This window comes from Dendropsophus ebraccatus, chromosome 5 (assembly GCF_027789765.1).
Source record: "Dendropsophus ebraccatus isolate aDenEbr1 chromosome 5, aDenEbr1.pat, whole genome shotgun sequence".
NCBI lineage: Eukaryota > Metazoa > Chordata > Amphibia > Anura > Hylidae > Dendropsophus > Dendropsophus ebraccatus.
In genome coordinates this window covers 69,908,335-69,922,840 of record NC_091458.1, presented here as the reverse complement: position 1 = coordinate 69,922,840, position 14,506 = coordinate 69,908,335, and the positions used below count along the sequence as shown (strand labels likewise).

The window sequence follows — 14,506 nt, the reverse complement described above, 5'->3', positions numbered from 1 at the left end:
CGTTTAAGTGCCTGTTTACTGCTACAACTGCACTACACCAGTTCTATTACCAAAAAGCCCTCTGCCAGTGTATCCAGGGGTGGGAAAACATGCCACTCCTGGCCACCATGACACCTGCCGTATTTGGTACTACAACAACCAGCTACATGACCCCTGGCCCACAAAAAAACCCTCTGGGTGCATTGTGGAATACCCCTATAGGTTACTACTATTAGGGACAAGGTGTAATAAAGTGCTCCCATCTAGTATGATAAACTATCATGGAGAAAACTACATGTACTGACAGTAGGAGCAGAAGGGAGTAAGCTGAAGGAGTGCTGGTTTTATTATTGGACATCTTGTCTGTAGCCCCCTGAGGTGTGGGCAGTAGTAGTATTAGTGCCCCCCCCTCGTGTACTATTATGTAGCGGTCAGTGGGTGCTGAGAGTGGACGGAGGAGGGCAGGGAAGCGGGGACGGGAGTGAGCAGGGCGGGGAGCAGCAGGAGGAGGAGGAGGGAAGGAGCCGCCGCTGCCGCTCAGGAGGAGAAGGGAAGATGAGTAGGAGTGTCAGCCGAGCACTGGAGGAGGAAGCTGCGGAGCAGCGGGAAGCACGGAGCGGGGAGCCCTGATCAGCCGGACGGGAGCTCCAGCGGGCAGCTCGGGCACAGTATTCCCGGGACCTTCTGAGCCTTGTTTCTTCCTGACACCTTTGGCGACTTCCTGGGGGGATGATGGAGCACACATATCCTTCCTACAGCGGCCGGAGCCCAGCCTGGGAGGAGATGGTGGGTACGGGGCACAGGGAGCAGGGCAGCTGCGGGAACTTACTGTCCGCTCTGTGACCGGGGGCGCAGCTACTGTCCGCTCTGTGACCGGGGGCGCAGCTACTGTCCGCTCTGTGACCGGGGGCGCAGCTACTGTCCGCTCTGTGACCGGGCGCAGCTACTGTCCGCTCTGTGACCGGGGGCGCAGCTACTGTCCGCTCTGTGACCGGGGGCGCAGCTACTGTCCGCTCTGTGACCGGGGGCGCAGCTACTGTCCGCTCTGTGACCGGGGGCGCAGCTACTGTCCGCTCTGTGACCGGGGGCGCAGCTACTGTCCGCTCTGTGACCGGGGGCGCAGCTACTGTCCGCTCTGTGACCGGGCGCAGCTACTGTCCGCTCTGTGACCGGGGGCGCAGCTACTGTCCGCTCTGTGACCGGGGGCGCAGCTACTGTCCGCTCTGTGACCGGGGGCGCAGCTACTGTCCGCTCTGTGACCGGGGGCGCAGCTACTGTCCGCTCTGTGACCGGGGGCGCAGCTACTGTCCGCTCTGTGACCGGGGGCGCAGCTACTGTCCGCTCTGTGACCGGGGGCGCAGCTACTGTCCGCTCTGTGACCGGGGGCGCAGCTACTGTCCGCTCTGTGACCGGGGGCGCAGCTACTGTCCGCTCTGTGACCGGGCGCAGCTACTGTCCGCTCTGTGACCGGGGGCGCAGCTACTGTCCGCTCTGTGACCGGGGGCGCAGCTACTGTCCGCTCTGTGACCGGGGGCGCAGCTACTGTCCGCTCTGTGACCGGGGGCGCAGCTACTGTCCGCTCTGTGACCGGGGGCGCAGCTACTGTCCGCTCTGTGACCGGGGGGCAGCTACTGTCCGCTCTGTGACCGGGGGCAGCTACTGTCCGCTCTGTGATCGGGGGGGCAGCTACTGTCCGCTCTGTGACCGGGGGCGCAGCTACTGTCCGCTCTGTGACCGGGGGCAGCTACTGTCCGCTCTGTGATCGGGGGGGCAGCTACTGTCCGCTCTGTGACCGGGGGCGCAGCTACTGTCCGCTCTGTGACCGGGGGCAGCTACTGTCCGCTCTGTGACCGGGGGCGCAGCTACTGTCCGCTCTGTGATCGGGGGGGCAGCTACTGTCCGCTCTGTGACCGGGGGCGCAGCTACTGTCCGCTCTGTGACCGGGGGCGCAGCTACTGTCCGCTCTGTGACCGGGGGCGCAGCTACTGTCCGCTCTGTGACCGGGGGCGCAGCTACTGTCCGCTCTGTGACCGGGGGCGCAGCTACTGTCCGCTCTGTGACCGGGGGGCAGCTACTGTCCGCTCTGTGACCGGGGGCAGCTACTGTCCGCTCTGTGACCGGGGGCGCAGCTACTGTCCGCTCTGTGACCGGGGGCGCAGCTACTGTCCGCTCTGTGACCGGGGGCGCAGCTACTGTCCGCTCTGTGACCGGGGGCGCAGCTACTGTCCGCTCTGTGACCGGGGGGCAGCTACTGTCCGCTCTGTGACCGGGGGGCAGCTACTGTCCGCTCTGTGACCGGGGGGCAGCTACTGTCCGCTCTGTGACCGGGGGCGCAGCTACTGTCCGCTCTGTGATCGGGGGTGCAGCAAATGTCCCAGACTGTGCTGCTACTTGGTAGCCGGGCTGTGGGCACATCTACTGGGAGATGACCTAATTGTGTCAGCTTTGGGCGGGTGGACCTTGGAGGTAAAAGTTGCCGATGAGCCACTTCTGTGTGTCCCAGTGGGCTCTGCTAGGGTATAGGGCACAGAGTGTTGTGGATTGGTATGGTGTAGTTGGTACAGTATACGGACTATAACTGACTATTGTAAAAGACTGGTACAGTATACTGGGTAGTGTTCACTGGTTACTATAGACTGGTACAGTATACTGGGTAGTGTTGACCGTTTACTACAGACTGGAACAGTGTACTGGGTAGTTTTCACCAGTTACTATAAACTATAACAGCGTACTGGGTAGTTTTCACTGGTCCTTATAGACTGGAACAGTATACTGGTTAGTGTTCAATGGTTATTATAGACTGGTATAGTATGGCTGTTCATTGCTGTAGTAGTCAGTATACTGGGTAGTGTTCACTAGTTACTATGGACTGGTATAGTATGGCTGGTCATGGTAAGCAGTATACTATGTATTGTTTGCTGGTTACTACAGACTGGTACAGTATGGTTGGTCATTGGTTATAGTGGGCAGTATTCTAGATAGTGTTCATCGTTAAGCCATACATACAAGCATCGGCTATTTTGGACATACACATGTACACTGCTTGGAATCAGCAACATTATCCGAACCGAATACTCAGTGTTTCATTCCTTACAGCTGAAAAAGTTGGATGCTGCCTAGAAAAACATTTATACAGCATATTGCAGCTGTATCCTTGTTTTCCAGGACTCCTTAGGGTGGTTTCTCACTTCTGCATCTGCGGGAAAATCAACGCTGAGCGTTTGGGTTTGGATAACATTGCTGAACCCAAACATTTTGACAGATCCACGGAACACTATACTGGACAGGTCCTCCAGGGTGGGAGTGACTCCCTCTGCTCTCACAAAGAGATGAGGATCCTGTGGAGAGGAACAGTGTGTGAGAATGGGTTTTCTGAACCAGAGAAGCACTTCTGTACACCTACATAAAGCATGTTTGCTATTTAAGTAATTTATTTTTTGTTATCATGCTGTAAAATAAAGCTATACTTACTTGTATCCAGGTCCAGTCTCCTAAGGGCAGCTTTTTAGTCTTCTGATGGTTTAAAAAAAGAGACACATGAAGTCCCGGTTGGTACAGTGTCATGGCTCAATGTGTCCATCAATCACATGACTGCCTTCGCTGTTAGTGTGCAGATGGTCGTGACTTCCTGCGTTCAGTCTTTTTTTTTTTTCAACCAGCGCAAGACCAGAAAGCTGCCTTTAGGAGACTGGACCTGGATTTCTGGTAAGTACAGCTTTGTTTTACAGCATGATAACAAGAAAAATAAATAATACAAATTGCAAACTGGCCTATCACATCCCCTGTTGACTTAGATTTTGGGTGTATCAGGAATAGATCGATGAAAATAGTTTTTAGATGAGTTTTAGAAGTTTATTGACTGATTGAGATGAGGTAATAACTTTTAGGCCAGATTTACACAGATTGTATATCTTCATTCTTTATGATGCCGTGCAGGGCAGTTTATGCCATGAGGTGAAATGAGCTTATTGCTCAGGAGCAGATTTTATGGAGTGGCCATAAATTATACTGTCTGCTACACATCACTGATTGTATCGACCCCATGACCTGTAAATGGTAGCTGGACCCAGGTCTGCAAACACTGTGCAGGTATTGTTATATGCTTTACATATCACTACACTACAAGTGATCACTGCCCCTTTACATGGAGTACAAGGTGTGATGGTAGTATGACTATGAATAAGATCACCATAAGTAGTCACAGTGCATTGACTCTTGTATAGGTCAGGTGCTTTTATTCTTGGAGAAGCCATACAGCTTGGGGCTGGGTTCACACTATGTATATTTCAGTCAGTATTGTGGCCCTCATATTGCAACCCAAACCAGGAGTGGATTGAAAACACAGAAAGGATCTGTTCACACAATGTAGAAATTGAGTGGATGGCCGCCATATAACAGTACATAACTGCCATTATTTCAATATAACAGCCGTTGTTTTAAAATAACAGCAAATATTTGCCATTAAATGGCGGCCATCCACTCAATTTCAACATTGTGTGAACAGAGCCTTTCTGTGTTTTCAATCCACTCCTGGTTTTGGTTGCAATATGAGGACCACAATACTGACTGAAATATACGTAGTGTGAACCCAGCCTGAAGAATTGGTTACACACTGGTGCAAATGGATACTTTAAAACCTTTTCTGCCTTGTCCTCACCAAGGTTGGAAGGTAGTGCTGGAACAGGTAGATTTATGGTGGAGCCGGATTGTGCACATACACCTTACTTGCTTTTGATTTTCAATAGGCTTGGGGGGGTCAATGGGGTGGGGGTGGCGGGTTGAGGCGCCATTGCTGGTTTCACCGTAGGCAGCAGAAAACCTAGAATCGGCCCTGATGCCGTGAGATCTGAATGAGTGAATTCTTCATGCTACAGTACTGCACATAGGTTGCCCATGTTCATGCCATAGGCTGCTTATACATAGTATATGTATTGTGCACATATGAGCATCCTTACACGTTTGTGCCATGGCTGCAGCCATACCAGGAGCCCTGATGCCCAGCTGCATTCTCTGTCAGGTTCTAAGGCTTTAAAAAGAATTGCAGTCAATGCTTCTCTTCCTGTCAAGTCTGAAAGCATTTGATACAAATGTGACTGGAGCCTACAGTCCTTTGCTCCTGCCAAAAAGTCATGGCCAAGCAATGTAAAACCGCACCAGTCTGCAGATATATATTTATCTGCTTGTACTACAGTTGTTCATGAGCTCAGTGATCCCTCCATTGAGGAAACTATCATCTACTTGTATTTTCTTTAGATTTTATATACATTCCACATGGTAGTAGTGTAAATAATAACTAATAGTATTGCAGGTCTCTGCTGTTATTCACAGCTGCTATGTAATTGCTGGTGTGATGGTAGATGTGTCCCCTTAGAGATCCAAGGACTAATGTGAAAGAATGCAACCAGCCAAAATTGAAACTCTTTTTACATTGGCGTTATTTAGTTCGCTTTTTATCACATTTTTCCTATTATTATTTAAGCTTTTATGCTCTGTATCTAATCTAAAAAGTTGCTGAGGTCACATCTATCAGATGCTACTGTGTATGCACTTAGAGCTGTAAGCACTCCGCTACTGAATCCATTATTAATTTATTGCTGAATAATATGTACATAGCACCAACATATTCCACAGCTTTGTACAGAGATTGTCATCTCTCACAATAGTATCGTGAAGGATTTTGACTAATTTATCATATCTGTCATGGATAATGGTGTGTGATGAGCCTTTGATGTCAAAAATATACTGTAGATGTTTGCCAGCACTTGCTTGTATTCTTGCTGTATTTAAAGGTAACTTGTTGTGCAGGTTATGCTTCCCTCTCTGAGGGCATTATAACCTTGGGAAAGACGTGCTGTTTTCAGTGGTCCCTTACACCGAGATGTACTGTAGGTTAGGAGAAACCGCAAACAAAAGCAGGCAGCATATGGCCAGAGAAAAGCCGCTGCTTCTGTGTCTGGAGGATGTGCCCCATTTACTAATATTCTGCGCCATAATCCATGTTAGTGTATGAAAATCTGCACCCTTACCAAGTGCATAGTCTATGGAGGGAGCAGAGATTACTGTATGTCCCATTAATAGCCTATAACATGCTGATGGGCTCCAGACTCCAGAAATTTAAGAAGCAAATCAATATTTTAGTCACCAAATTTAAATACATATATAATTAATGACATAATAAAACAGACTTCCTGCTTGCAATGGGCATTAGTTATCGAAACTGGAAGCAGAAATATAATAAAAAGCACATAACCTGATAAAGCCCCTGCCCCTCATTGCTCCCCTGGTTCCCTGCCAGTCTTTGTTTATGTGCCGGTACAGGTGCAGATCCTGTACTTGTGGACGCACCCTGAGGCTGTTTACACAATGTATGCGTTGTAGACAATCTACAGAACACACGTTGTGTGTGAAAGCATAGGATATACACATGGTATATACTCTGGCCGGGCTCCATAGCAGCGCCGTAGAAAACATACATGTCATTTTTCTGCGCCGCTATTCATTGAATAGCGGCTGCAGAAAACCCTGTCAGTTCACACAATGGAGCATGCGGCTCCGGACGCACGCTCCATTGTGAGCCGTGGGGAATTCTGATGCGGGCGCACAAGGATGCCCCGGCAGCCGAATTCAGCGGTGCTAAAGATCTTCCAGCCGGTACTGCAGTATCAGCCAGGATGATCTTTTCTGACACTGGCCTTTCCGTGACCCGGCTGGCGTCTTACAAAGTGTGAACATAGCCTAAGAGTTAGTAAGGCAGTGTTTGATATTTTATAGCTTTAGCTGCTTAGTTTTTACAACAACTTAATATAACCTTTTAATTATTTTTGCAGCTTTAGGGCTATGTTCAAACACAGTATTTTAGTCAGTATTTCTGCCGCTATTTTGGTCCATATTTGAGCAAAGTAGAGTAAAACTGACATAAAAACTATTAAACGAAAAAACTATAATGGAAAAATTTGCCTAGTTTCTGTGTTTTTAACCCACTCCTGTTTTTGGTTAAAAAAAAATACTGGATACATATTTAGGGTAATACTGTGTGTGTACCCTATCCCGCTGAAAGGGGCCATTACCATAGGCTTCTGTCACACGCAGCAGTTTTTTTGGATCCACTTCTGGTTCTGGCTCAAAAACTGCACTGGCAGTTTTCCAAGAAGCTGCTTATTGTGATTATTGAACGGCTATGGAAGGATTACCTAGGCTGCAATAATCCTGTAGTAATGTAACATCCATGTAAATGGCAGGACCCAGGGTTTCACAAAAGAACATTACCTAGAGCATTCTGTGGTTCATTCTTTGGAAGGACAGCGTGAGCAGGGCCAAGCGATGGAATCCATGGCGGGTGATTCGTGTGCACATACCCTTATGTAGCGAGAGGGGCAGAGGATCTTCCAGACTGCCCATTGAAGTCCGCAGTGGTCTGCTGCTGCGCCTATTACACAGTGCGATGAGCATCAGACAGATGCTGATATGATTAGGATTTTTCAACATGTTAAAAGACCACGATCAGCCAACATGCACGTTGTTTTATTACACCAAATGATTATCAGCTGATAATCATTTGATGTAATAGGGCCTTTACTTTATGGTCATGTTCTCTCCCTACTTCTCTCTGCTGAGGCTCAGCCCCCTGTGTCTTGGAATTGTTTAGTGGTTACCAGAACCACCATAAGGGCATGTTCACATGCAGCACATTTTTGCGTTCTTTTCTCCAACTAAAAATCCATTGCATTCGTCTTAATGGGGTTGTTTCTGTAGCATGTGCATGGATTTCTGCAAGCCCTGCTTATATGGATGGAGTAGGCAGAGACAGTTTTGATACAAATTTGCCAGGTATGAATATATCCTAACAGTAAACATCACAAATGGGAGAAAATGGAGTAATGAGGGTTGTCTATACACATAGAAGTCATTGGATACTAATGGATTCAGTAATGGATCAAAATGGTTAGTAAACGGATACATGTTATTATCTAAGTCCTCTGTATCCCTGGCAGCAAAATGAAAATATTATATTATGGAATTGTCACTACTCTAGTCTCTCATATCCTTTTGAAGGGTTTAGGTCATGTTCACACTGGCAAGATTGGTGCTGATTTTGTCACAGAATTCACTCTTGTTCTGCATTGTAATTGATAGATGAGCGAACCTGCCGAGGTTTGGGTTCGTATGAACCTGAACTCTCGGGGTCTGATTCCCGCTGTCTGTCCGCTCTGTAGAGAGTGTGGATACAGCCAGAGGACCGCCTGGAAAACTGGGATACAGCCATAGGCTGTATCCCAGGTTTCCAGGCGGTCCTCCGGCTGTATCCGCTCTCTTCACGGAGGCTGAAGACGAACCCGAACCTCGGCAGGTTCGTTCATCTCTAATTGTAATAGGCCCGGATTCCGCTTAAAAATCTTGCCTATGGCCAAATGAGCAACGTGCTATGCCAAAATCTGCACCATGCTGCAATGGTATGCTGTAGATTGTCACAGAGTATGGATTTTCATCTTCTTTTTAGTCTGTGTGAATATGCTTTTACCAGAGATGAACCTTCATTTCACAAATGACATAGTACATTGGAAGTTGACAATTCAGCTTCATTTCCAAAGAACAGAGGCTGAGAAACAATCCCTTGCTCCTCTGCTGTCAGGCAGCAAGCAGTCGGTGACATTATGAGCGCTCGGCTATTTATGGAATTCCATTGACTTGTTATATGTTGGTGATGAATGCTGTGTCCTTTGGCTACTAGAGCAGTTCCTTTTGTACTTTTGATTGGGATGTAGAAGATAACTAACTGCTGAGTACACGTTAGGTACAGCTAAGCTTTAATTTTCTCATAACATATATACAAGCCTCAGCGCAATTCTTACTGACTGGGTCAGAGTGAAATCACAAGAGGGTCTCAGGGCTGTTATAATCACCATGTGATCTCAGTATTTGGCAGGATTACAGAGCTGCCGGAGCCACAAAGCAAATGTAAAACCTTTTAAGAATTTAGCCCATTTCAGATTGAAGAGGCTCTGGCAGCTCTTCTGACATGTTTGTTTTAGTAGATACTTGATTTCTTAATTAAATAATAATTTTGAAGTATTTTCAAGGAATTCCACATTTAGTCATTACTCTGTCTGAATAAAGTGATAACTGTGGGCTATCATTCCTCCTGTGAAAGTAGTGTGTTCCTATACAAACTGGTACTAAACAGAGACACCCATCTGTTAATTTTCTTTACATTTTTGGAGGCATACGAAAGGAATAGCAGAATGTAGGATTTTAAAATAAGATGCTCCACAATTGTTTATCATGAGTAATATGGGTATTTATTCAAATAGACATGCTGGGAGAGCTGACAAATACTTGTTAAAGGGGTTTTCCATTGCAAAACATACTGATGAACTGTCCCTAGGCTAACTTATCAGTCATTGATCAGCAGTACTGCTCTATAATGTCCTCCATGCTGCTGCTTACAGTGTATGGGAGCCCTCACAGACTTGACCCATTCTATCTAGGACAACTGAAATTGCATGAGCCGGTTGGGCTCTGAAATCCAAATGGTTGTCTTTTTAATCTCAGTAGTATTGAATAATATGATAAAGTTCATGCCATTACTTTTGGTTTTATATTTATTTTTTACTAGTAATATAAATGAATTCCCTTGTAGCATGGATGACTTATACAAACAGCATTAAATAAAGGTGTTGGCTGCACAAATAACTCAAACTGTACAAAGCAAACAGCGTGCAGTCAAGTGTGTCAGCATAGCGAAGGTTTCATATATTTATGTTTTACAGTATGACACATTGTTGGAGAATGATTATATAAGAAACCTTTGGAGCGTGCACTAACCCTTGTGTTTAGTAGAATATATAGTGATTATATTCTTGTCCGTAGAGATTTTCACTTGTGGACATTTTTGCTTAACAACCAGCAGGTTAGAAGACTATGACCTGTTATTATGCTGATTACTAATATACTGTACTTTCACTACTCTCAATCAATGTGGCATTTTTGTGAAATCTTACTTTGTATTCATATGCTAATGTGAGGGTGTTTAGTGCACTGAACAGTACTTTACCTATATTAATTATGAGGAAGCAATGGTTGTTGATGGGTAAAGTAACCCCCCCCCCCCTTCCTTAGGTGCACCTCAGTAGTATATGAATGCAGAGTAAGATTTTACAAAAACTGCTCAGAAGATGAAAATAATAAAGGCACATTAGTAGTCAGCAATGCATACCTTGTTCTATATGGAAAAAAGTGAACACAAGAAAAGTGTGAGCCGACTTGCTGTGACCTCACTTGCCTCTCTGGCCCTTAGGATTTGATCATTCTGTGTGTGGCCAGCGCAACAGAGGAGATCCAGACACAGCTGTGTATCTATACGTGTGAGTTTTGCATCTCCTCCCCTTCACAAATACCTCTATTGTTGCTCACTCTCAACCATTGCCATTGGTTAGCAGTCACTATCTTTACTTTTCTTGCTAGTTTTCATTTGACTTTTCTCCAAAATGGTAGCTAATTGGAAAGAAGCCAAAACCTTGAATCGCTCCATTAACTACATGCCACAAGCCTCTGCAAGTCTAGATGATAGGCACAGGTTTAGCTGGTACTATTCCTCCTCGTATTAGTGGTTGCCGTCAAGTAATCACATGTTTTTTTTTTTTTTTTTTGCCTGCAGCAAGCATAAGCCATCCAGTTAAGTAACGGAATAATATTATACTTTACTCTTCTGTTAGCTTCTTAATTTGCCTTGAAGTTTGACATGCACAAGCCTGTTTTGGTGGAAAAATTTTGCACAATGGAGCTGCATTGCAGAGTCTTGACTTGTTGAGCACTTTAATTACGTCTAAGCTTCAATGTTGTGAAATACTTTCATAAATCCGGTGTAAATGAGACAATGTGTTGGTGCTCAAACACTAGTGCTTTTATTACTCAAATGCTATAATGTGTGCTTCCTTGTAAGCCTAAAAAGCATACTTCCTGTAGTTCCCTTGGATTATAAAAAGAGGTGTTGTTTAGACATTTCTGAAAACCATATCCTTCAAGCCATGCCTTTTTTTTTTTATTATAGTACCCAAAAACTTTTTTCCATCGGTAATTATTTAAAGTGACTGTACCACCAGGCCCAGGCAGAAGCACTGGAGGCGGGCCGACCCACCCTTAGTGGGAAGAAACTCCAGCCCCTCCATGACTCTATTAGAATCAATGGAACCCTATCATAGAGGGGCTAGGGTTTCCTCCCACTAAGGGTGGGTTGGCCCGCCTCCAGTGCTTCTGCCTGGGCCTGGTGGGACAGTCACTTTAAAAGTGTGCTTACTTTTGCTTTTGTAGTCTCTACAATGTGCTGTATGAGCATTATTTTCTTCCTGCCTCTAAGGATACGTGCACACTATGGACTCCGCGTGTAGAACTTCAAGCGGATTCTGCCACACATTCCCGCTTAAAGTTCCACTCGTCCCATAGGCTCCATTCTATGTTCAGGCAGATTCCATCGCCCGCCCAAAGACTTGACGTGTCAATTCTTTGGGCGGATGGCAGAATCTGCCTAAGCATTGAATGGAGCCTATGGGATGGGCGAAACTTTAAGCGGGGATAAGAGGGTGGTAGCGTGGCAGAATCCGCTTGAAGTTCTACGCGCGGATTCCGTAGTGTGCACATATCCTAATTCACCATAACAGACTGCTTTACATCTGCTTGTTTGCAGTGCCTTTACATGGCACAATCAATACAATGGCCAGACTGAGCAATCTATTGCTGTATTGTATGGCCATTAAAGGTAAACTATCAGCACTTCGCAGTCTCTGTGTAGTTTAATCCATGTGATAATGACTGTATAGCCAGGGCTAATAGTGATCTTTGTTAGGCAAAAGGATCTTGCTGCTAAACAGCTACTTACTGGTTCATCAAGAATGATGCCATCTGAATTAAAGGGGTTATCCAGCATTAGAAAAACATGGCCATTTTCTTCCAGAGACAAAATAACTCTTGTCTCCAGTTCAGGTGTGGTTTGCAGTTAAGCTCAATGGAATGGAGTTGCAAAACCCCACCCAAACTGGAGACAAGGGTGGTACTGTCTCTGTGGCTTGACAATTCCTTCTCAGTGGAGCTGTGGTGAAGTGGGAGGCTGGAGAGCTGCCATTTTGGCAAAGACTTGAATGATCCACAGTCTTCTTAGATTTGCTGAGGGCCACAGAAGTCAGACCTCCCCAGTCATCAAGTAATGGTATCCTACCAATATGCCATATCCTAGCGTTGTGCCATTGCTTAAAGGGGTTATCCAGCGCTACAAAAACATGTAGCCCCTCTGCCACATAAGCCACTTTAGCTCATGTGTATTTGATCTGCCACATGTTTTTTTGGTGCAAGTTGAAAATGGATGAATCAAATGTGTTTTTGTTGCATTATATGCACCAAATACACTCAAAAAACACAGAGGGAACAAGACCTTGAAAGTTTGTATTCTGACTGGTCTTAAATATTATACTTGAAAATGAGAGACCATCACAGGGTGGCTGTCACCTTGGAAACTGTGAGGTCCCTCATGTGCCGTGTCTGGTGATGGTAAGGTTAAGGTATTCTGCTAACACGCAACAGCAGTCACAAGTCTTGTAGCTAGATAATGCCTGATTAGCGAATTTTAGATCGTCATGTTCTTACTGGTGAAATGTTTACACCTAGTATGTTTTTATTCTTTTTAGGGGAGATTTATTAAGACTGGTGTACTTGTTCTCTTAAATCCAAATCCAATCTGGCCAGATTTACTAATAGGTGCTCCCCTCTAAGTAAAGCCGATGGGACCTGCACCTCTTGCAGGGCTAGCACAGAAACATACCCCTGTACCGGGGCAAGTATAGATTCCTGACAAGGTTTTATGCCTGCTCCCAACCGCTAAAAAAAAAAAAATACTACAAAAATATTGAAGCTTTTGGTTACTATTTGCAAACAGTTTAAACCCTGATAAATTAGGTACTGAAGGACGCCACACCTAAGACACCACACCTAAGAAGATGCACAGTAAGGTCCATTGAATATAAGTAGAAGGCAGGGTACTTGGGCCAACTACAGAGGTGGGGGGAGGTATAAAGTATGGGGACTACCTGCAGAGGGGGGAGGTATAGAGTATGGGATATGGAAACCTAACTACAGAAGAACTTACAGTATAGGAGCCTATCAACAGTGGGACATACAGTATGGCTGCTGACTACTATGTAGTATAGGGCCATACCATGTTTCTATCAAGAAAATAAGCCAAGACCTTTTTTCAGACAATTTTTTTTTTTAAAAAAAGACTTACTTTCAGAGAAACACAGTGTCCCATGCGCAGCAGCAGTTTAGGTGCAGCCTGTCTGAGCTGACAGACCGCTCAGCCAATCACTGGCCGCGGCGGTCCTGGGCAGTGATTGGCTGAGCGGTCTGTCAGCTAAGACAGACTACATCGAAGCTACTGCTGCGCTTGGGACCGGGAGGAATAAGGAGCGCAGGAGAAGACCTGCAACATGCTTAGATAAAGCATGGTGCTTGCGAAATCGTCAGTCGCCCGCCGTGCATCGCTATTCCATACAGCAATGCACGGTCGGTGCCTGATGATTTTAGGTTTGAACCTAAATAAACGATCAGCAGATGACACGATCATCGGCTGATCGTTGTCTCTATTCCATGGAGCGATAATCGGCCGAATCAGGCCTATTACACAGCTTAAAGCATAACTATAATTGCAGTAGCCAAAAAATTAAATTTCTCAAATAAAAAGCCCACGTGTTACCCTTTAAAAAGAGCCCTAAACTGCGTTGATAGCTTGTACCCTCACTGAGATATCCCCAGTTGTTTGGCTCAGAAGAATAAATTAATTTTTCTTTTGGCTGAGAGAAAGTGGGCGTGGCCTATCCCTCATCTGCCTGGCTGGGTCCCTCTATCCACTGAGCAGCACCTCAGCAGATGTATCACACATAGCAGGTTCAGATAGAGCCCCAGAATACAGTATCAGGCTGGGTTCACACTACATATATTTGAGTCAGTATTGTGGTCCTCATATTGCAAGCAAAACCAGGAGTGGATTGAAAACACAGGAAGGCTCTGTTCACACAATGTTGAAATTGAGTGGATGGCCGCCATATAACAGTAAATAACTGCCATTATTTCAATACTACAGCCATTGTTTTAAAATAACAGCAAATATTTGCCATTAAATGGCGGCCATTCACTCAATTTCAACATTGTGTGAACAGAGCCTTTCTGTGTTTTCAATCCACTCCTGGTTTTGCTTGCAATATGAGGACCACAATACTGACTGAAATATACGTAGTGTGAACCCAGCCTCACAATGTAAGATTAGATACAAAGCACCAGCTGATGGTATCCCACACAGTGGGATTAGATACAGTCATCTGCTCTCATTACACTGTAGGATAATGTCAGCCATGGAGGTGGGAGCACCTGCTGCAGACATCTGATAGTGAATGTTATATGTACTATGGAAGGACTACAGCTGTGTTGTGCTGGGACTTGTAGTCCTCCCCTCAGTGACTAACCCACTCTCCCTAATGCAGTACAT

General features: G+C 45.7%; 1 protein-coding gene across 2 annotated transcripts in view; it reads left to right on the top strand.

The window, feature by feature from the left end:
• Positions 1-566: 566 nt before the first annotated feature.
• Positions 567-14,506, top strand: part of DGKH (diacylglycerol kinase eta) — a 206,233-nt gene continuing 192,293 nt past the window's right edge. The window contains exon 1 of one of the 2 annotated variants that reach the window (XM_069970557.1): positions 567-765. In XM_069970557.1, the coding sequence (XP_069826658.1) occupies positions 709-765 (57 nt within the window). In that variant the 5' untranslated portion in view covers positions 567-708. Of the gene's footprint in view, positions 766-3,665; positions 3,685-14,506 lie in introns of those variants that run through there. The other variant, XM_069970558.1, reaches the window with a different exon arrangement.